Source organism: Cervus elaphus, chromosome 8 (genome assembly GCF_910594005.1).
Source record: "Cervus elaphus chromosome 8, mCerEla1.1, whole genome shotgun sequence".
In the NCBI taxonomy this organism is placed as follows: domain Eukaryota; kingdom Metazoa; phylum Chordata; class Mammalia; order Artiodactyla; family Cervidae; genus Cervus; species Cervus elaphus.
In genome coordinates, this window is record NC_057822.1 from 7,632,931 (window position 1) to 7,656,345 (window position 23,415).

Here is a 23,415-nt window from a genome sequence, read left to right on the forward strand (position 1 = left end):
CGTGTAATGGTACCTCATTGTGGTTTTGATTTGCATTTCTCTGATAATGAGTGATGTGGAGCATCTTTTCATGTGTTTGTTAGCCATCTGTACGTCTTCTTTGGAGAAATGTCTGTTTAGTTCTTTGGCCCATTTTTTGATTGGGTCATTAATTTTTCTGGAATTGAGCTGCAGGAGTGCTTGTATATTTTTGAGATTAATTCTTTGTCTGTTGCTTCATTTGCTATTATTTTCTCCCAATCTGAGGGCTGTCTTTTCACCTTGCTTATAGTTTCCTTTGTTGTGCAAAAGCTTTTAAGTTTCATTAGGTCCCATTTGTTTACTTTTGCTTTTATTTCCAATATTCTGGGAGGTGGGTCATAGAGGATCCTGCTGTGATTTATGTCAGAGATTGTTTTGCCTATGTTCTCCTCTAGGAGTTTTATAGTTTCTGGTCTTACATTTAGATCTTTAATCCATTTTGAGTTTATTTTTGTGTATGGTGTTAGAAAGTGTTCTAGTTTCATTATTTTACAAGTGGTTGACCAGTTTTCCCAGCACCACTTGTTAAAGAGGTTGTCTTTTTTCCATTGTATATCCTTGCCTCCTTTGTCGAAGATAAGGTGTCCATAGGTTCGTGGATTTATCTCTGGGCTTTCTATTCTGTTCCATTGATCTATATTTCTGTCTTTGTGCCAGTACCACACTGTCTTGATGACTGTGGCTTTGTAGTAGAGTCTGAAGTCAGGCAGGTTGATTCCTCCAGTTCCATTCTTCTTTCTCAAGGTTACTTTGGCTATTCGAGGTTTTTTGTATTTCCATACATATTGTGAAATTATTTGTTCTACTTCTGTGAAAAATACCGTTGGTAGCTTAATAGGGATTGCATTGAATCTATAGATTGCTGTGGGTAGTGTAGCCATTTTGACAATATTGATTCTTCCAATCCATGAACATGGTATGTTTCTCCATCTGTTTGTGTCCTCTTTGATTTCTTTCATCAGTGTTTTATAGTTTTCTATGTATAGGTCTTTTGTTTCTTTAGGTAGATATACTCCTAAGTATTTTATTCTTTTTGTTGCAATGGTGAATGGTATTGTTTCCTTAATTTCTCTTTCTGTTTTCTCATTGTTAGTGTATAGGAATGCAAGGGATTTCTGTGTGTTAAGTTTATATCCTGCAACTTTACTATATTCATTGATTAGCTCTAGTAATTTTCTGGTAGAGTCTTTAGGGTTTTCTATGTAGAGGATCATGTCATCTGCAAACAGCGAGAGTTTCACTTCTTCTTTTCCTATCTGGATTCCTTTTACTGCTTTTTCTGCTCTGATTGCTGTGGCCAAAACTTCCAACACTATGTTGAATAGTAGTGGTGAGAGTGGGCACCCTTGTCTTGTTCCTGATTTCAGGGGAAATGCTTTCAATTTTTCACCATTGAGGGTAATGCTTGCTGTGGGTTTGTCATATATAGCTTTTATTATGTTGAGGTATGTTCCTTCTATTCCTGCTTTCTGGAGAGTTTTAATCATAAATGGGTGTTGAATTTTGTCAAAGGCTTTCTCAGCATCTATTGAGATAATCATATGGTTTTTATCTTTCAATTTGTTAATGTGGTGTATTACATTGATTGATTTGCAGATATTAAAGAATCCTTGCATTCCTGGGATAAAGCCCACTTGGTCATGGTGTATGATTTTTTTAATATGTTGTTGGATTCTGTTTGCTAGAATTTTGTTAAGGATTTTTGCATCTATGTTCATCAGTGATATTGGCCTGTAGTTTTCTTTTTTTGTGGCATCTTTGTCTGGTTTTGGAATTAGGGTGATGGTGGCCTCATAGAATGAGTTTGGAAGTTTACCGTCTGCAATTTTCTGGAAGAGTTTGAGTAAGATAGGTGTTAGCTCTTCTCTAAATTTTTGGTAGAATTCAGCTGTGAAACCATCTGGTCCTGGGCTTTTGTTTGCTGGAAGATTTCTGATTACAGTTTCGATTTCCTTGCTTGTGATGGGTCTGTTAAGATCTTCTATTTCTTCCTGGTTCAGTTTTGGAAAGTTATACTTTTCTAAGAATTTGTCCATTTCTTCCAAGTTGTCCATTTTATTGGCATAGAGCTGCTGGTAGTAGTCTCTTATGATCCTTTGTATTTCAGTGTTGTCTGTTGTGATCTCTCCATTTTCATTTCTAATTTTGTTAATTTGGTTCTTCTCCCTTTGTTTCTTAATGAGTCTTGCTAATGGTTTGTCAATTTTGTTTATTTTTTCAAAAAACCAGCTTTTAGCTTTGTTGATTTTTGCTATGGTCTCTTCAGTTTCTTTTGCATTTATTTCTGCCCTAATTTTTAAAATTTCTTTCCTTCTACTAACCCTGGGGTTCTTCATTTCTTCCTTCTCTAGTTGCTTTAGGTGTAGAGTTAGGTTATTTATTTGACTTTTTTCTTGTTTCTTGAGGTAAGCCTGTAATGCTATGAACCTTCCCCTTAGCACTGCTTTTACAGTGTCCCATAGGTTTTGGGTTGTTGTGTTTTCATTTTCATTCATTTCTATGCATATTTTCTTTTTTAATTTCTTCTATGATTTGTTGGTTATTCAGAAGCATGTTATTTAGCCTCCATATGTTTGAATTTTTAACAATTTTTTTCCTGTAATTGAGATCTAATCTTATGCACTGTGGTCAGAAAAGATGACTGGAATGATTTCAATTTTTTTGAATTTACCAAGACTAGATTTATGGCCCAGGATGTGATCTATTCTGGATAAGGTTCCGTGTGCACTTGAGAAAAAGGTGAAGTTGATTGTTTGGGGGTGAAATGTCCTATAGATATCAATTAGGTCTAGCTGGTCCATTGTGTCATTTAAAGTTTGTGTTTCCTTGTTAATTTTCTGTTTAGTTGATCTATCCATAGTTGTGAGTGGGGTATTAAAGTCTCCCACTATTATTGTGTTACTATTAATTTCCTCTTTCATACTCGTTAGCATTTGCCTTACATATTGCAGTGCTCCTATGTTGGGTGCATATATAATTGTTATATCTTCTTCTTGGATTGATCCTTTGATCATTATGTAGTGTCCTTCTTTGTCTCTTTTCACATCCTTTATTTGAAAGTCTATTTTATCTGATATGAGTATTGCAACTCCTGCTTTCTTTTGGTCTCCATTTGCGTGAAATATTTTTTTCCAGCCCTTCACTTTTAGTCTGTATGTGTCCCTTGTTTTGAGGTGGGTCTCTTGTAGACAGCATATATAGGGGTCTTGTTTTTGTATCCATTCAGCCAGTCTTTGTCTTTTGGTTGGGGCATTCAACCCATTTACATTTAAGGTAATTATTGATAGGTATGGTCCCGTTGCCATTTACTTTGTTGTTTTGGGTTCACGTTTATACAACCTTTCTGTGTTTTCTGTCTAGAGAAGATCCTTTAGCATTTGTTGAAGAGCTGGTTTGGTGGTGCTGAATTCTCTCAGCTTTTGCTTGTCTGTAAAGCTTTTGAATTCTCCTTCATATCTGAATGAGATCCTTGCTAGGTACAGTAATCTAGGTTGTAGGTTATTCTCTTTCATTACTTTAAGTATGTCCTGCCATTCCCTTCTGGCCTGGAGGGTTTCTATTGATAGATCAGCTGTTATCCTTATGGGAATCCCTTTGTGTGTTATTTATTGTTTCTCCCTTGCTGCTTTTAATATTTGTTCTTTGTGTTTGATCTTTGTTAGTTTGATTAATATGTGTCTTGGGGTGTTTCGCCTTGCGTTTATCCTGTTTGGGACTCTCTGGGTTTCTTGGACTTGTGTGGCTATTTCCTTCCCCATTTTAGGGAAGTTTTCAGCTATTATCTCCTCGAGTATTTTCTCATGGCCTTTCTTTTTGTCTTCTTCTTCTGGGACTCCTATGATTTGAATGTTGGGGCATTTCACATTGTCCCAGAGGTCCCTGAGATTGTCCTCATTTCTTTTGATTCTTTTTTCTTTTTTCCTCTCTGCTTCATTTATTTCCACCATTTTATCTTCTACCTCACTTATCCGATCTTCTGTCTCTGTTATTCTACTCTTGGTTCCCTCCAGAGTGTTTTTTATCTCATTTATTGCATTATTCATTTTTAATTGACTCTTTTTTATTTCTTCTAGGTCTTTATTAAACATTTCTTGCATCTTCTCAGTCTTTGTCTCCAGGCTATTTATCTGTAACTCCATTTTGTTTTCAAGATTTTGTATCATTTTTATTATCATTATTCTAAATTCTTTTTCAGGTAGATTCCCTATCTCTTCCTTTGTTTGACTTGGTGGGCATTTTTCATGTTCCTTTACCTGTTGGGTATTTCTCTGCCTTTTCATCTCGTTTAGATTGCTGTGTCTGGAGTGGGCTTTCTGTATTCTGGAGGTCTGTGGTTCCTTTTTATTGTGGAGGTTTTACCCAGTGGGTGGGGTTGGACGATTGGCTTGTCAAGGTTTCCTGGTTAGGGAAGCTTGCTTCGGTGTTCTGGTGTGTGGAACTAGATTTCTTCTCTCTGGAGTGCAATGGAGTGCCCAGTAATGAGTTTTGAGATGGGTCTATGTGTTAGGTGTGACTTTGGGCAACCTGTATGTTGACGCTCAGGGCTATGTTCCTGCGTTGCTGTAGAATTTGCATGGTATGTCTTGCTCTGAAACTTACTGGCTCTTGGGTGGTGGTTGGTTTCAGTGTAGGTATGGAGGCTTTTGGACGGTCTCTTATTACTTAATGTTCCGTGTAGTCAGGAGTTTTCTGGTGTTCTCAGGTTTTGGGCTTAAGTCTCCTGCCTCTGGATTTCAGTTTTATTCTTCCAGTAGTCTCAAGACTTCTCCAACTATATAGCACTGATAATAAAACTCTAGGTTAATGGTGAAAAGATTCTCCACCGTGAGGGACACCCAGAGAGGTTCACAGAGTTACATGAAGAAGAGGAGAGGGAGGAGGGAGATAGAGATGAGCAGGAGGAGAAAAGGGGGGACTCAAGAGGAGAGAGACAGATCTACGCAGTTCTCTGTTCCCAAAGTGTTCTCCATAGCCCAGACACCCACAGAGATTCACAGAATTGGATTGGGAAGAGAAGGGGGAGGGAGGAAATAGAGGTGATCTGGGGGAGAAAAAAGAGAGTCAAAAGGGGGAAAGAGTAATCATCACACTCCTGAGTAAAAATGGGTACTGAATATTGGATTCTTAAATGTCCAAAATTTATATTACATACTGAAAAACAAAGATTAAAAATCTAGAGTAGAGGTTAGACTCTTAAAAATACAATATTAAAAACACAAACACAAAAATTTTTAGAAATATATAAAGTTCAGTTTAAAAATAGGGCTTCTCTTTTTTTTTTTTTTTTGCAAGGTTATAGTGAAATGAAAATGAAAATTAAGGAGTAGTAGAGGAGTAATAGAGGACTTTAAAAGAAAATAAGAGAAAAAAAAAAGAAGAAAAAAAAAAAACATTTTTTTCCTAATTAAAAAAATCGTAAAAATCTATGAAAATGAAAGTTAAGGAGTAATGGGGGAGCAATAGGGAATTTTAAAAGAAAATAAAAGAGAAAAAATAAAAAAAAGAAAAGAAAAAAATATATATTTTTTTAATTAAAAAAAAAGGTAAAAATATATCTAGGAATTTCTCTGGAGCTGTTGCAGTCAGTGTGGGTTCGGTTCAGTTTCAGATAGCTCCTCGTTCCAGCTTACACTTCTCGATCTCTACAGCCCCCTTCCGGTGTAGTCAGTGTTTTCTACAGGGATTTTAATCTGTTGCACCGGTCCCTTCTGGAGCGGTTCCCTTTGTTTATTTGGCTTCTGTTTGCCGGTCTCTTCAGTGCTTAATTTCCGCCCTGACACAGGCGGGTGGAGGTGGTTCCTTGCTCAGGTCGCTAGTTCCGTTGCGCTGCGGGAGGGAGGGGCCCGCTTTCCCGTCTACGCTGCTCAGGCTCCCGGCTGCTCTATATGGAGCGGGCCCTGCGCTGCGCGCGGTTCCAGCCCTCGGGTGTTCCACAAAAGTGCAGACTCGGATGCGCCTGCGTTTTGTGCCTTCCCCGTCCGAGCAGCTCAGGCAGCCAGGAGCTTGACCGGCGCACTCTCCCCAGGTGCGGCCAGCCTTCTCCCCTCCGCGGCTCCAGCCCCAGTCCTCGCCCGCACCGGTCAGGTGCGTGCGCCCTGTGTCTAGCCGCGACCCTCCCGGTGGATGTCAACCATCCAGAATCTCAGGAGGTCTTTGATTAGAAACTGGAGGCCTGTTTGCAGTATGGTAGGGGATGCCGTTCCTGGGGCCGAGCCTGCCCCTTTCCCCTCCCCCCTGCCTCCAGCTGGGCTGGGCCGGTCCGCAGCCTGCGAGCTCTTCTCTGGACTTGCTCGGTCCCTTTGTTTTGCAAACTGCCGGCAATGTGTTCCAGCGGTTAATTTTCTGTCTCTCTTTTGCTATCCGACAGTTTAAGTTGGTAACTCACAAAAGCTCCCTCCGATTGCCCTCAGGGCACTCAGGCCAGGTCCTTACCCTAAGCAATGCCGCCAGCTCCTCTCCGTTCCGCCCCCACTTGCTGGTGGCGGATGCTGGCGTCTGGGGTACTTTTCTGCTGGGAGTTGCTTTTAGGTATGTAATCTGTGGGGTTTTTTTATTTTTCCTCCCACTTAGGTTGTCCTCCGAGATTCAAAAACTTCCCCCAGACCCGCCAGTGCGAGGGTTTCCTGGTGTCTGGAAACGTCCTCTATTAAGACTCCCTTCCCGGGAGGGGTCTCCATCCCTAGCTCTTTTGTCTCTCTTTTTATCTTTTATATTTTGTCCGACCTCCTTTCGAAGACAATGGGCTGCTTTTCTGGGCGCCTGATGTCCTCAGCTAGCGATCAGAAGTTGTCTTGTGAAGTTTGCTCTGCGTTCAATTGTTCTTTGGATGAATTTGTAGGGGAGAAAGTGGTCTCCCCGTCTTATTCCTCCGCCATCTTGGCTCCTCCCCCCGCCCCCCCCCCCCAAAAAATAGGCTTTCTAGTTGGCTCGGTGTTAAAGAATCTGCTCGCCAAAGACGTGGATTGGATTCCCTGAGTGGGAAAGATTCCCTGCAAGAGGAAATGGCAACCCACTCTGGTATTCTTGCCTGGGAAGTCCCGTGGACAGAGGAGCCTGGCGGGCTGCAGTCCACCGGAATGCAGAGTGTCAGGCATGACTGCGCACACACACGAAGAAGAAAAAACAGCGGAGCGGGGCTTCCCTGGTGGCTCAACGGTAGGGGACGTGGGTTCAGTCCCTGACCCGGGCAGATTCCACAAGCTGCGGAGCGACTAAGCCCGTGAGCCGCAACCCCTGAGCCTGCTGTGCTGAGCCCAGGAGCCGCAACCCGGAGGCCGCGTGCACTCGGGAGCCTGTGGTCCGCAAGGGGAGAAGCCCAGCAGGATGAGCAGCCCAGGCGTCACAGCTAGAGGGTAGCCCCCACTGGCTGCAGCCAGAGAAAAGCCTACCCAGCAGTGAAGACCCAGCACTGCCAAAAATGAATAAACAAACAAAATTACTGAAAAAAAAATAAAAACAGAGGAGGGCTAGAGAGTGGCTTGATGGGTGACGATGTTTAACTAGGGTGGTCAGGGAAACCCTGCCTGGAGAAGTGACACTTGAGGTCACTGAATAATAGAACTGCTTTTACTAGTTTGGGTGTACAAAGGACTTCTTCTCTAAGCCATTTTAAGAGTAAGTTGCCAGCCACAGTGGCCATTACCCCCAATATTTTAATATGTATTTGCTAACAAACAAGGGCATTCTAAGAAAACAAAACAAAAACAAAATCAGGAAATTAACGTTGACACATTACATCGTTCTAATCCTCAGACCCCATTCAAGTTTGCCCATGGTTCCAGTAATGTCCTTTATAACAAAAAAATCCAGCCCCTTATCACTCAATGTATTAGGTTGTCAGGGCTCTTTATTTCATCTCTTTCAGCCTGAAGCAATTCCTAGTCCTCCCCGCCTTTCAGGATGCTCACACTCTTGGAGACTGCAGGCTGAGCCTGAACTTCCCGCATCTTTCCTGCTTCATGGGCAGGGAGAGCAAGAAGGAGGAAGTGGGGGTCCAGGTGGACACCCTAGAGGGGGCTTTGCAGGCTTCCTTCTGCAGCTGCATCGGTGGACAGTACTGCCCTTGACAGCTGCAGCCTGAGTGCTGGGAACAGAGCAACTGAAACTGCGTTCCTCCTTCCTGGGGCAATTCTCATGGTTTTTAGGGGAAGAACTCATGTTTGTGGTTTTCTTCAACCTCTGATGTTTTAGATCAAAATTGTTGGGAACTTCCCTGGTGGTCCAGTGGCTAAGACACTGTGCTCCAATGCAGGGGGTCTGGGTCAGGGAGCTAGACCCCATATGTCTAGTTTAAAAGCTAAGAACCCAGTATAGCATAAATTAGCAAATAAATGTTTTTAGGAAAAAAACTGAGCCCAAGTACATGGATGCATTTGCAAACCTGAAGTGTTTTTTGCAGGCCATTTTGAGTCTCAGATTGGATAACTGCCCTGTAATCTGACTGCTTCTTCAAAGTGCCCGTGAAACAACAGAGTAGCTTGGTAGGGCGCCAGAGGACTGTTAACAGGAGACAGAATTCTCTGCTCCTCCATTTGTCCTGTCTCCCTACTTTTGTTCCACCTGTTCTTTCCTCCAGGAGGCCTTAAAATCTGCTGCTCTGTCTTCCCTGCTCTTTTTAGTAAACAACTAAACAAACTTTAGGGTGAGAAAAAGAAAAAAGACAAAAGCCATGGGTGCTGCTGAGGGGCTGTCAACAGCTGGGACCTCATGAGAAGTTCTCCTAGTTATGGTTTTGAAGACTGTGCGTCTCTAATAGATATTCCCCAGAAAAACCAAATGAAGTGTTTTTGTTTATTGTTGGGCTGCAGGGCTTCAGTGTCATTAATGATGCAGTCAGTACCTTTGTAACTTGCAGATAGTGTGAGTGAGTGTGTGTGTACGCACATGTGTGTATGTGTGAGCTTAGCTGTTAATGTGACCAGGTAGTGGCTGTGGTTGTGGGTCTCATTCCCCTCCTGAAGTGGCAGACTGCATTTTCTCAGTGTTTAGGGTGAGCAGTTACCCCGTAAACTGCTGGAAAATGACTTCATTGTGCACACATCTTCTGTAAAGCATCATTATAGAATCCTTTCCACCTTAGCCATGGGAAAAAATGCAAAACCAATAATTTTGCCTCTGGCATCAGTGAACCTGTAGCCACTGGACTCTGGATGGGTGGAATTTTCTGTCTCAGATTTACAGAAGAGAATGTGAAATTATCTTGCCTTCGGATTCCAAAGATAATTTCACTGCTGAATGGATTGAAACATCACTTCTGTGCTTCCCTGATAGCTCAGTTGGTAAAGAATCCTCCTGCAATGTAGGAGACCCTGGTTCGATTCCTGGGTCAGGAAGATCTGCTGGAGAAACGATAGGTTACCCACTCCAGTATTCTTGGGCTTTCCTTGTGACTCAGCTGGTAAAGAATCCGCCCGCAATGCAGGAGACCTGGGTTCGATTCCTGGGTTGGGAAGATTCCCCTGGAGAAGGGAAAGGCTACCCACTCTAGTATTCTGGCCTAGAGAATTCCATGGACTATAGTCACAAAGAGTTGGACACAACTGAGTGACTTTCACTTTCCAACTTAATGTACAGAAATGATGGATGCCTCAGGATTTTTTGGCTCAAGGCAGACGGGTGCAGCACAATCATTTTCATAATTTGTCCCTCAGTGAATTGATAAACATCACCTTCTCTGCCTTGGGCAAGAGACCAAAGAGTAGAGCGACCATAATTCTGGAAAGGTTGAGAAATGCGCACCTAGCAACCGTCCTTATCTGTCACTCCCTGAAGCCTGTTTTCCCATCTGACCTTCCCATTTTTCCCTTCCATGATTTTAGTGTACCCACGGCCCAGCTGCAGAGTAACCTTGAGTTCCCAAGAAAGTGTGTTGGTTGTGTGTTATCCTTAACATATTCTAGGTGCAAGGTATTTGTAATCATTTTTACTGCTCACTTATTGCACGGGTGATTCCTGCATATGAAGGCAGCTCTGGTCTCTATTTTATGGAAAAATTACATAACAGGAAAAGCCTGGGTTTTAGGCCAAGTTATTTGTGTCTTCCTTATAACTGTTGTACTGCCCGAGACGAATACTAAGTGACCTCTGAAGTAGAGTGGTCAGTGATGCCCTGGATCTTATGGGATCCCCGCCATCTTCTAGGGAATAAATGTGCAGCTGTTACCCGTTTAATAGGATGGTGTTACTTTTATATCATTAGGGAATTCAGAAACCTATAAAAGGGAATTATTTCTACAACTTCCCTGGTGGTCCAGTGGTTAAGAATCTGCCTGCCAAAAAATAAGATCCCACATGCTGCAGGGTCATCGAGCCCGCTCGGCACAGGGCCTGAACCTGTGCGCCCTGGAGCCCGTATGCCGCAACTACTGCGCCTGCCTGCCCGAGAGCCGCGGCTCCACAGCAAGAGAAGCCGTCCAGTGAGAAGCCCGCGCACCGCAACCAGAGAGGAGCCCACCCTCTGCAGCCGGAGACAGCGCGAACGAACCCAGCGACGAAGAGCCCATGCGCCGCGATGAGGGCGCAGTGCAGCTCGGGTGAATTATTTCTAAAGCAATTTAAGGAGGAAAGAAAAGAATTTGGTTTCTGAATGGATTCTGTTTGTCCTGCGTCCTTTCAGTCCATCGATGTCCATAGGTGTCCATAGATGAAGCCCTCACCGCCTGTCTCCATTCTTCTAAAGCCCTTTTGTGCTGTTGCCGGCATGTCAGGGACAGCTCAGGAATCCACGTGCTGTCTGTGGACACGGTGAGGGGCGGAGCTACCAGCTAAGGGCACTTACCTTTTTTCTCAAATAGGAAACAGCAAAAGTTTTGCCTCTACTTAATTTTTCGTATTTTCTGCTCACCTCGGAGCTTAAAGTCACACAGTTCATAAGCTGTATTTATGCCACATTAAGGGGGAAATGCATGTGAAAGAGAGGGAAAGAAACAGCAAAACTTTCTCATCAACTCCTGCATGGCTTCATTTTTTACTAATTCTTCATCAGTTCACACATACGGGGATTTAGAAGAGAGAGAGACACATAACTCATTGCTGTCATCTGGATGTTACATTCAGTTTTGGTGTATTTCTGGAATGATTTTAACAATTGGTTTGAAAGGAAATAGGAAGAGGGATGTGATTATCAAGTAGCTATTTATCTACACACATTTTTAGGAGGTATATTTAAAACAAAAGAATACATAAAGTTCAGAAATAATACACACATTTTTAGGAGGTATATTTAAAACAAAAGAATACATAAAGTTCAGAAATAAAGGATGGGAATTGAGTTCTGTGCCATATACAGTTGGCTCTTGAACAACACAGATTTGACCTGCACAGGCCCTCTTATATGCAGATTTTTTCCCAATAAACTACAGTGCTACACAGTCTGCATGGTTGGGTGAATTCATGGGTGTGGAACCGTGGATACGAAGGGCCCCTGCAAAGTTATATGCAGACTTTCAACTGGGCAGGGTTGGTGGCCCTCACCCCTTTGTTGTTCAAGAGTCAACTGTATGACCAACAGAAAGCTACACCAGCTGTGTTAATATCAGACGAAACAGACTTTAAGGCAAAGGACATTCCTAGAGAAATAGACTGCTAACTAATGGTAAAAGATTTAGTCCACAACGAAGACAAAACAATTCTAAACTTGTCTTTTGTTTTTCTTATTGTTTAGTCGCTAAATCGTGTCCGACTCAATTTTGTGACCCTATGAACTCTAGGCTGCCAGGCTCCTCTGTCCGTGGGATTTTCCAGGCAAGAATACTGGAGCAGGTTGCCATTTCCTTCTCCAAGGGATCTTCCTGACTCAGGGGTCAAATCTGAGTCTCCTGCATTGGCAGACATATCCCTAAAAACGTATGAAGCAGAAGTGAGCAAATTACAAGGAAAAATAAATCCACCTAATAGTGGGAAGTCTTAAGAAACCTCTTGGTTCAAATAGACACCCCCTTCAAAAGAAATCAGTATATAGATTTCTATATTCTATATTTTTCTGAAGAACACAAGCTTAATATATTGAATATATTTATGGTACAGCATCCAACAGCTGCAGAAAGACATGTCAAGCACACACAGCAGATTTATGAAAATAGATGAAATATTGTAACAAAAGCAAGTCTCAAAAATATTGGATTGATATCTCTTATAGATAAAAACCTCTGATCATAGTGAAAATAAATTAGACGTTAAAAAGATAACAAGCAAAATCTCCTACCTATTTGGAATTTAAGAAATATATAAACAATTCATGAGACAAGGAAGAAATCATAATGGAAATTAAACTAAATATTTAGAATCAAATAATAATGAAAGTAATATATATTCAAACTTGTGGGAATAGCTAAAAAATAATACTTAGAAATATATATTCCTTAAATGTTTCTATTAAAAAGGAGAAAATTGAAAAATTATAGACTCAGCATCCATCTTAAGGCCTTAGAAAAAGGAAAAACTCAAAGAACAAAGAGTAGAAATTAATGAAATAGAGAGTAAATATACATAGAATCAATAATGTCAAACAGGTGATTCCCTGAAGAGAAAGTGGTGTGTGTCTCTACTTATTTGGGTCTTTAATTTCTTTCAACTATGTTGAATAGTTTTCAGTGTACTGAGGGAAGGATAATCATTTCAACCATGGGTGCCGGAACAGAGATAGCCATATGGGGAAAGAAAAAAGTGAACAATGACTCTTGTCTCACATACAAAAATTAACTTGAAGTGGATCCTAGACCGAAATGTAAAAACTAAGCTATAAAACATCTACAAGAAAACATAAGAGAAAATCCTAGTGACCTTGGGTGTGGCAGAGATTTCTACATTTGATACAAAAAGCACAAAGTAGTTTTTTTAAAGTCAACACATGGACTTCATTAAAAAATTTTTTTTTTAATTTGCTTTTTAAAAAGTACTGTTCATAATGAAAAAGGAAAGCAAGGACAATATTTAAAACATAGATTTGACAAAGGACTTATATCTAAAATACATAATAGAATTCTTACCACTTAATAAGGTAGCCTAAGTTAAAAATTGGGGAAGATTTGAATAAATTTGACCTACAAAGTTATAGAGATGGCAGATATACTTATGAAAAGATGCTCAGTGTCAGGAATCATTAGGGAAATATGAACTAAAACTACAGTGAGATAATTCTGTACTCCCAGTAGAATGGCTGAAATTAAAAAGACTGACCATGCCAAGTGCTGGTGAGGATGCAGAGCTGCTAGAACTCTCATACACTGTTGGTGTGAATATATAACAACTCTGAAAGACAGTTTAGTAGTTTTTGAAAAGTTGATCATATACCTATCATATGATTCAGGTATTTACCCAAAAGAAATAAAATCATATATCTACCCAAAACCTGTACATGAATGTACATAGCAGCTTTATTTGAAATAGTTCAAAACTAGTAACAACCCAGTTGCCTGTCAGCAGGTATTTGCATAAATATCCTTACAGTGGAGTTCTACTTGATAATAAAAAGGACCATAAAAGAGAACCCAATAATATGACTCTCAACATGATTATGCTCAGGGAAAAAACCCAGGACCCCCCCTGCCAAAAGTACATTTTTATGAAATACTAAAAAAATACCATCTTCTAGAGTGATAGAAAAAAAGATGGTGGTTACTGGTGGGAGTGGGGTGGGCATCTCATACACTTTCGTTTTATGGAGAGTACGGAGTTAAATATGAAAGGTGAAATCATAAAATTTTAAGAAGACAGTCTGGGAGAACATCATTGTGATCTCAGAGTATACAAGGATTTCTCAAGACACAACACAAAAGGAAGAAAATGGATACATTTAGTAAGGTTCAAATTTAAAACTTGTATTTTTCAAAAAAAAATTGGGAAAAAGTATTTATGGCACCTGTATTTAACAAAGAATTAGCACCCCTATAGAACTCCCCTTCCTCAATTAAAAGAGACAACCCAGTAGAAACATGGACAAAAGATATGAGCACGCGTATCATGGATTCTGTAGGCAAGAATACTGGAGTGGGTTGCCATACCCTCCTCCAGAGGATCTTCCCACCCCAGGAATCTAACTGCTTCTCTTTTGTCTCCTGCATTGGCAGGCAGGTTCTTTACCACTAGCGCCTCCTGGGAAGCTATATCATGTTAAGAGGAACCCCAGAAGACCCATAAACATGAAAAAAGGTTCAACGTCTTTATTTTTCAAAGAAATGTGAATTATAACCAAAATTAGAGCCTATTTCATCTTCCTTACTTTGCATTGGTAAAAATTTAAAGGTCTGTATCAAATGTTGGCATAGATGTGAAGCAACCAGAATACACTTTCACTCTTAGACAGTAAATTGGTACAAACACTTTGGAAAACTGTGTGGCATCATCTACTAAAGTAAAAGATATGTCAGTGTTGAGGCCCAGGACGCGTGCTTAAAAGACGCTTGCTCCGTGGAAAGAAAGCTATGACAAACCTAGAGAGTGTATTAAAGAGCAAAGTCGCGACTTTACCGACAAAGGTCCATATAGTCAAAGCTATGGTTTTTCCAGGAATCATGTATGAATGTGCGAGTTGGACCATAAAGAAGGCTGAGCACGAAAGAATTGATGCTTTCGAATTGTGGTCCTGGAGAAGACTCCCGCGAATCCTTTGGACAGCAAGGAGATCAAACCAGTCAATCCTAAAGGAAATCAATCCTGAATAGTCACTGGAAGGACTGATGCTGAAGCTGAAGCTCCAGTACTTTGGCCACCTGATATGAAGAGCTGACTCACTGGAAAAGACCCTGATGCTGGGAAAGATTGAGGGCAGGAGGAGAAGGGGGCAACAGAGGATGAGATGGTTGGATGGTATCACTGACTCAATGGACATGAGTTTGAGCAAACTCTGGGAGATAGTGATGGACAAGGAGGCCTGGTGTGCTGTAGTCCATGGGGTCTCAGAGATGGGGACATGACTTAGTGACTGAACAACAAAGGCCCAGTGATCCCACTTGTAGTGTGCACACCAGAGAATCCCATGCATATGGGCACCAAGAATGTTCATAACAGCATTGTAGTAGCAAAAACTGGAGGCAATCCAGATTCCAGCAGCATTAGAGGAGTTGTGGTATAGCTGTACAATGGAATATTATACAGTCCTGAAGAGGGTGGCTCACAGTTAGTTACACACAGCAACAAGGAAGCATCTTAAGAAAAAAGGCAAGTTATAGAAGAATATATGCAACATGATTCAATCTTTAGGGGAGCTTATAAATGTTGTAAAACTATAAAGAAAAACAAAGATAAGCATGAAATTCCAGAAAATAATTACTTTGAATCTAAAAAGGAATAGGATGGAGGTAAAAACTCTGGCATGCTGAGGACTTCAAAATGATAGTGATGTTCTTGTTCTATCATTGGGCATGTTTTTATCATTTTATACCTTACTTTCATTTTATAATACTTTACATTTGATTTTATAATATGAACTCTACATAATATACTATTTAATAAATTTATTTTTAAAATAAGTGCAAACTGCAGAATTTAGCATATGACTAACAGGACACCTGTTCTTGTGTACCTACAAGAAGAGAATGCTTCTTTGGGGAAAAAAACAAATTATAATGAATTCTACTCCACTACTTATGTTTAATGATTTAAATTTCCTCTTGGTAAAGGTTTTCCTTTTTTTCCCCCCCTGCCCTTATTCTCTCTGCTGTGCTGCCCCTCACTTTGTAGGAAAGATTTGAAGCGCTCTTCACCACCTATGATGACCAAGTTACGTTTCAGTTGTTCAAAAGCTTTAGAAGAGTCCGAATAAATTTCAGCAAGCCTGAGGCGGCGGCACGGGCTCGGATAGAACTCCACGAGACAGACTTCAATGGCAGGAAGCTGAAGCTGTACTTTGCACAGGTACTGACTTCATAGTGCAGAGGGCAGCGTGTTTACCTCCATCCAACGATGCTGTCCACTCTCCGTATTCTCTATTATCATATCAGAGGTCTTTGAGATGAACAATCCTGATCAGCAAATCATGTAAACATATGTTTCCTTTGTTTTACAGGTACATAAATGTATACATTTATTAAGCATATTTGCCCTCCTAACTTTGTTTTGCTTAGCCTAATAGTTAGAGGGCTTCATTTTTTTCTGGCAGCTTTTCTCAACTGGGGAACACCTAAGCCTTTTCTCCTGTCATCTAGAATGGCACTTGTGATGGGACATCCTTGGAAGATATGAGAAAAGCAGCCTCTGGACTCATTTCCATGGGTGTGATTCCTAAGAGGCGCCCTGTTGAAAATGGCTCCCAGCCCAAGGGGTGAACAGGGAGCAGACAGAGAACGTACAGAAAGGCTGTGCTAGACTTTGGAATTGCGAAGGACCCTGCAAGTTAATGAGAATTGGCTATCCTTATTATTCTAATCCTCCATCGATAGGACTCTGACAAACCAATTACTTCTTGGAAGAATTAGTGAAATAAAAGCATTAGATCAGCTGTTAAGTGCACTGTTTTATTTTTAACAAAGCATTTTTTTCCCCTTGGTCTAGCTTTCAAAATATTTTTAAAAAAATCAAGATGGGGTTTGCTGTCTGACATTACAAATAAAACCTATGTTTGGACACGTCTTGGTGGAGTCGATGGCGACAGTATAACCTAATCTCTTCTAAAACTGGAATTCAGTGCTTAGTACGATTCATTGTCCATTCATCTACTCATTGATTTTTCTTTCTATTTGACGAATATTTATTGGGCACCTAATGCTCTGTGCCGGGCTCTAAGTGTTCAGTGGTGAACCAGACAGACTCTGGCCCAGCCACTGGAAGATATTTAGCCTGTCAAAGAGAAATTTTACATTTTCTCCAAAGAGATGTTTTAGTTAATGGGAAGATGAAAGTGAAAACATGGCCTGGTCATAAATTGTGAGCACCTCCCTCCCTGCAGGTACAGATGTCCAGTGAAACACGGGACAAGTCCTATTTACAGCCGCCCCAACCTGCCAAGCAGTTCCTCATCTCCCCTCCTGCGTCACCTCCGGTGGGGTGGAAGCAGGGGGAAGACGCAACGCCTGTTATAAACTATGATTTACTCTGTGCTGTTTCCAAGTTGGGACCAGGTAACAAGCTTCTCTCTCTCCTGTTTTTTTCTCCAAGAAACTTTTGTTTTAAAGCCCACATTCAGCTATTTGTGTTCTAGCCAATGAACGGCAACACGATCAGCATGGAAGATAGGGTCACACAAACCTGGGTTTAGATTCTGGTCTTTGCTAACTGTGATCTTGAGCAAGTTATTTAGCTTCAATTTTCTGAGCCTCTGCTTTCTCATCTAAAATAGGGATCATAGGAGCTACCCTTCAACATTGTTCTAAGGACTAAGGGCTTCCCCAGGTGGCACAGTGGTAAAGAATCTGTCAATGCAAGAGACACAGGAGATGCAGGTTCGATCCCCGAATTGGGAAGATCCTCTGGAGAAGGAAATGGCAACCCACTCCAGTATTCTTGCCTGGAGAATCCCATGAACAGAGGGGCCTGGTGGGCTACAGTCCACAGAGTCACAGAGCTCGACACGACTGAGCAAGACTGAGTGCACGCACGCGTGCACACACACACACACACACACGAGAACTAACTGATACATATGTAATAGTAAATCTAACTGCAGTTTACTGCTCCACATTCTAGTACATGACAGATCATTAGAGCATATTAGTTGCCATCAAAATCGCAGACAGACAACTTCTACACTGAACAGTTTATCAAGGAATTGGTGGTGATACCGTATCATCCCTTCAGATTCTTACTCTTGGGTTTCTTTTCCCATCTTCTTTTCCTTCTGTTTAATTTCTCTCTCTCATTCCTCCAAAATAATACAATAAATCAGTGCCATTGTTGGTTCATAGTAGTTGTCCACCTAAAATAATGTTGTGTCTTCATTAACGTTAGGGGATACAAAAGGCATTTGAAGAGTTGTTTTTGGACATGAGAGCTGTGTCTTGGATCCCTGAGGTCCCATGAGAGATTGCCAACGCTGCCTGAAACCTTACAGGTGTCTCCCAAGGGGAGCCCAGAAACCATTATGAAGTTAAGCAGGAATACTTGCATTGTTCACAGAACAGTAATTAGCACTTGCATTTTAACTCCCAAGACCTCATTACTCCTCACTACTAATTTCTCAAAATGCCAAAATTTTTTAAGAACCTTAAAAAGCATCAATTCTCTAATGTCTAAACAGGATAAAGTACCATGACATAGGATTTACAGATTGAAAAGCCAGTAATCAGCAATGAAAACATGCGTAGAACAAGACGTTTCAAGGTTCAGAACCTTTCCTTTGCTGTTTGCCTCCGCAGGAGAGAAATATGAACTTCACGCAGGAACCGAATCCACACCAAGCGTGGTGGTTCACGTCTGTGAAAGTGAAACTGAAGAGGAAGAAGAAACAAAAAACCCCAAACAGAAAATCACCCAGACACGGCGCCCAGGACCTCCGACCGCAGCGCTGAGCGAGCCCCGGACCTTCGACTGTGCGCTTTGAGGCTTTGGTGGCGTGGCGTGGAGCCGCTGCCCACCTGGCCTGGGATGGCGGGGACATGCCCTTCCGTGACCTTGACCACTGCTCCACCAAGGGGAGGCCGGGGGGCATGGAGCACCCACACTGGGGACAGTAGAACATGGAGTAGCAGTTTTAACTGATCAGTTAAAATCACAGCTTTTAACTGATGTTCTGAACAGCATATTACTTTAAAGGATTAGCCCCCACCACGTGGCAACTCTTGACCACTTTTAAACAGCAAATTAGGAGAATGGCTTCCTCCAGAAACATTGATTTCCCTGATTCTGGATAGCACGGGGTACCCCAAAGTGAAAACTGTAGTCACCCAGGGCAGTTCCATTTTTGAGAACTTAAAAATAGTCTTACAATTAAAAAAAAAATTAGTCTTACAATTTTAATAACCTAATCAGATATGTTTGTAACGGTCTATTGGCTTCCAACAAGTCTGTTGGTCAAAGATTCATTGCTATTCAATATACATGGAATTTTTGGCCCAGAAAGAGACCTGACATAGAGAATAATTCATAGAAAATAATTTTTTTTTCTCAAGTGGTTTTTTTTTCTTTAGCTTTGGGGGAGAAATGCCCAGTTCCCTTCAACTGTCAGAATCAAGGTGCCCAAATCTACATGCACACTGTTCTCATCACAAAGTGATACATAATAGACCCCAGTTCCTGATAGGCGCCCAGGCAAAGAGCTGCTGCTTTGGGAACGAGACGCATCACCTGTGAGCTTGATGACTGTGACCTTGATGCCTGTGACCTCATGCGGCTGCCACACTCTCCCATTTGTGACACATCCTGGCCTGTAGCTCGGACTGTCTTCAACCACCAGTTGGGTGGTCATTATTCATACTTGTGTGTCATCATTCATAGACTTTAAATCAGAAAAAGTACTGATAAGATTTTCTGAAGACTGTTTTTAAATTGTCCATTCAAACATTTTTCTGTTGGCTTTGACACAGAAGTCACACACATTGTTTTTCTGTGAGTTAAAGAAAGATGTAACAGGGATAATTCATTGGTCAGAGTTTCTTTTGGGTGAAATTTGTTTACTGTGGCTTCCTGTTGGCATTTTCCCTTAAAACAGAATTGTTTCCTGCTTGTGTTTGAGGGTGTATCATTGAACAGACATCTTCTTAACTCTTTTGTGGTCTGTTTGAATTTCGAAGTCCTTTTTGTAGAAAAGTGTCCTAACTAAGAATGCTTTGCTTCAGGTCAGGTGGCCATACTGGTTCTCTGCTCCCTCCAAGGTTTTCTTTGTAAGACAAGTGTCTGGGGCTCCTCGCTGTGTCTGTGCAAGGACTTGTGAGTTTGGACTAATAAACCAGTGTGGCTGCCACGACAACAGAAAGAAAAATGTAGAAATTCAGATCATGCTTTCGATACATTTTTGGTAATGTGTTTCAGTGGTCTAGATGTTCTTATTGTGGTAGAATTTATTTCTAAGGACTTAAACTTTATTGCAAAAAAAAGTTTTCTATATTTTCCCTACCTTAAAATATGCTGAGATGATCGACTCTTCTGTTTGTATATATCCACCACTGGTAAGCCTCGATGTAAAATTCAGTTGAAATTTGTGATTCTGCAAGCAGCTTATTAAACTTATTAAATTTATTATTTGGCAGTTTAACTGGCAGCCACTTAATAAATTTACTTTGCAGTTCTAAATTCAGCCAGTTTTTAATCTTATCTAGGTGCACTAACTTATCATTGCAGAACAAACTCTGTAAGTCAGGAAATGTATGTATTTTCAACGTTTGGAAATTTTTGAGTTTTCTTTTAGGTAATATTTATTCACTGTAATTTTCTAAGTGATCAAAAGTCATGATGTGTTATTATTTGGCTTGGCTTTCATGCTCTACCTTCCAATTAAAGAATATTCTATCCCTAACTTAAAACTGTCTTTTATAGTCCAACAATGCAAATTTAAGCGTTAGTTGCTCAGTTGTGTCTGACTCTCTGTGACCCCATGGACTATAGCCCACCAGGCTCCTCTGATCATGGAATTCTCCAGGCAAGAATACTGGAGTGGGTTGCCATTTCCTTCTCCAGGGGCTCTTCCTAACCTAGGGATCGAACCCAGGTCTCTTGCATTGCAGGCAGATTTTTTTACTGCCTGAGCCACAAGGAAAACACCCCAACAATGCAAATTACCTGATTATTTCTTTTTCTCTTTTCTTTATTTTTTTCAACGTTGAATAAATTGAAGAAAAACTTAAACCAAGATTAAGTATATATTAAATAATATATTTTTAATTTAATATATGTAAAACTTTTCTGAGGCTTTCCCTGGTGGTCCAGTGGTTAAGACTCCAGTCTTCCACTGCAACTTTTCTGAATGGAAAACATTAATATTTTTGTTCTTTCTAGTATAGTATTTCCACAACATGAGCTCTGGAAGAAAAACTACTAAATCCATTCACTTTTTAAAATTTTTGACTATAACCCACAGCTTGAGAGAATCTTATTTCCTTGACCAGGGATTGAACCCAAGCCCTTGGCAATGAAAGCACCAAATCCTAACCACTAGACCCCCAGGCAGTTCCTACTCATTAACATTTTAATATTGTGAAATCAACCAGAATCTCCCCAGGTATTATGATCTCTGATCTGTTTTGACTATTGTGTATCCAATTCATGTGTCCATCTTGTGAGAGACGAGTCTCATTCATCTTTTATTTAAGTACCTTTTAATAAGTTTTATCTACATTTCTCTTTGAAACCGAGTCATCACTTAGATTTAACTGTAGCCATGGTTTCTTTAGACACCATAATCTCAGGAATCAGGTTAGGCAATTGTGAGGAGAGAAGATGATGCTTTTTGTTAGGAAAAAACATTTGTAGAAGATAAAATCATAAGACAATAAAAATAGTCGACAGAACTTGCAATGCATGGGCTCTTGTGGTCTAGATTCTTTCTCTCTACCCACCTGACGAAACCAGAAGTGAATCTGTTATATTTAGAAGTGCACGCCTCTGAGCATCTACTAGTTTAGGTGCTAAGAGGCAGAAATGGTAAAAAAACAGTTCCCTTGCCTTGGAGAGCTGAAAATCGGGTGAAAGCAAACTAGTCTTTTCACATTCTGCTTCTCCAAAATGTTGTCACTAAAACCTATCAGTAATGAAGAGCCAAGTAAAAGCTACTGGGAACTTTTAAGTTCAACATAAAGGGTATTTTTTAAAATTTTATAGTCCCAGTGTTGATTTCCCAGTGTTGTGTTAGTTTCTGCCGTACAGCAAAGTGATTCAGTATAAATTCAGATACATATTCTTTTTTTTTTTTTTTTATTAGTTGGAGGCTAATTACTTCACAACATTTCAGTGGGTTTTGTCATACATTGATATGAATCAGCCATAGATTTACACGCAGATACATATTCTTTTCTATATTCTTTTCCATTACAGTTTATCACAGGATATTGACTATAGTTCCCCGTGCTATACAATTGGACTTTGTTGTTTATAACATAAAAGTTTAAATAAACATTTTGGTTTATGGGATATTCAAATCAAGGAGATGCCAGGAGATAGCGTCAGTCTAGCACTTTCGTTCTTCTAGAATATGATTGTTTTTCCCATTCACAGTAATCCCATCTTTTTAAAATGTTGTGATATAAGGTGAAAATATTTGATTTCTCAGAATCTCAATTACAGAGCTGAAGGCGACTTTGGAAATCATATAGTTGAATCCTCGTGTTGCTTAGATTACAAAGCAGGAGGATGTGACTTGCTACGAAGCCCACAGAAGGCAGCCCAGGTTCTAGAATTGCCAGTCCCAACTTCCCGGCTGTGGCTTGTGTCTACTTTTTCTTGCATTGACTTCTTAAAGACACTCAGAGACAGCAATAACCAGCCATAAGAAACAAAAGGGGAAAAAATTCCTTTTCCCCAGTGAGGTACAATGAGTAAGAAAAATCTTATCTGATGACGTCAGTGACTTAGTAATTTCAATGAATGAATTTAATGTTCCATGTTTTGTGTTTTTGTTGTCATTGTACCATTGGATTTGGAATCTACTTAATGTTATTTTGGTAGCCAGGAATTGTGGTGACATTTTATGTAGGCTTTCCTAGATTTTCATAATAATCAGATTAAAGTATAAATAGGCGTCCTTGAGACATGACTGTAATGAAGCAGAATGAGATCTAATGTGATTTGGAAAGAGCTTGCAGTGGAAGGGCGCACTCAGTGTGTGTGAGATGGAATTCTGGTAATGGCTGAAGGCTGACCTGTGCTTCGTGTTTTTATATAGACTTTTTTACAGTCCGTGGCTTTATTTTTAAAAGGGAAAATCTAAAACATAATTAAGCGTTGGAAACGACAAAATTCTTCGGTGTGTCAGGCTCACTGTTTGGTGGATGTCTCTCTCTTCTCCAGAGTTGTGTACTTCATACCTGTCCTACAGATGAGATCGGTCAGTCTTTCCCTTCTTGGCTCACTTGCATTTCTATCTTCCTGTAGGAAAGGAAATGAATTTCTTACAATAAGTATGCTAATATAAAGAAACTAAAGACTCAGAGAAGTAGTTGCCTTCTAGTTGAAGAACTAAGTCCATGTTGTAGAACTGTGTCTTTTAAAAGGTTCAACAAATTTAAAGAATAAGATTTATGAACCTTGTCCAACAATTTGATAAATACATGTTTTTTAAACTTCCATTGGAGTGGGGTCAGTCAGAGCCCCTTCATTGGAATGCCATTGTTTTTTAACCATGAATCAGGGGGAAATTGTAATAATTTGTAGAGTGTCGTTATTAACGAATATACAAGCAACAAAGCAACTGAAATTTCCAATTCCTAGATTCACTGATCAAAAAATTATAAAGACGGTCAAATTAGAACTTTCCAGCTAGGGTTAAAAAGAGCTAAGCTTGGGCTGAGTCAAAGTATCCCTGTCCATTTAAAC

The 23,415-nt window shown here is 40.4% G+C and overlaps 1 protein-coding gene across 3 annotated transcripts in view; it reads left to right on the forward strand.

Moving 5' to 3' along the window:
- RCAN3 (RCAN family member 3) overlaps positions 1–20,494 on the forward strand; it is a 42,963-nt gene extending 22,469 nt beyond the window's left edge. For all 3 annotated transcript variants that reach the window (XM_043909253.1, XM_043909252.1, XM_043909254.1), the window contains exons 3-5: positions 15,700–15,873; positions 16,904–17,075; positions 18,309–20,494. In XM_043909253.1, coding sequence (XP_043765188.1) covers positions 15,700–15,873; positions 16,904–17,075; positions 18,309–18,493 — 531 coding nt within the window. In that variant the 3' untranslated portion in view covers positions 18,494–20,494. The remainder of the gene's footprint in view (positions 1–15,699; positions 15,874–16,903; positions 17,076–18,308) is intronic.
- The last annotated feature ends 2,921 nt before the right edge of the window (positions 20,495–23,415 follow it).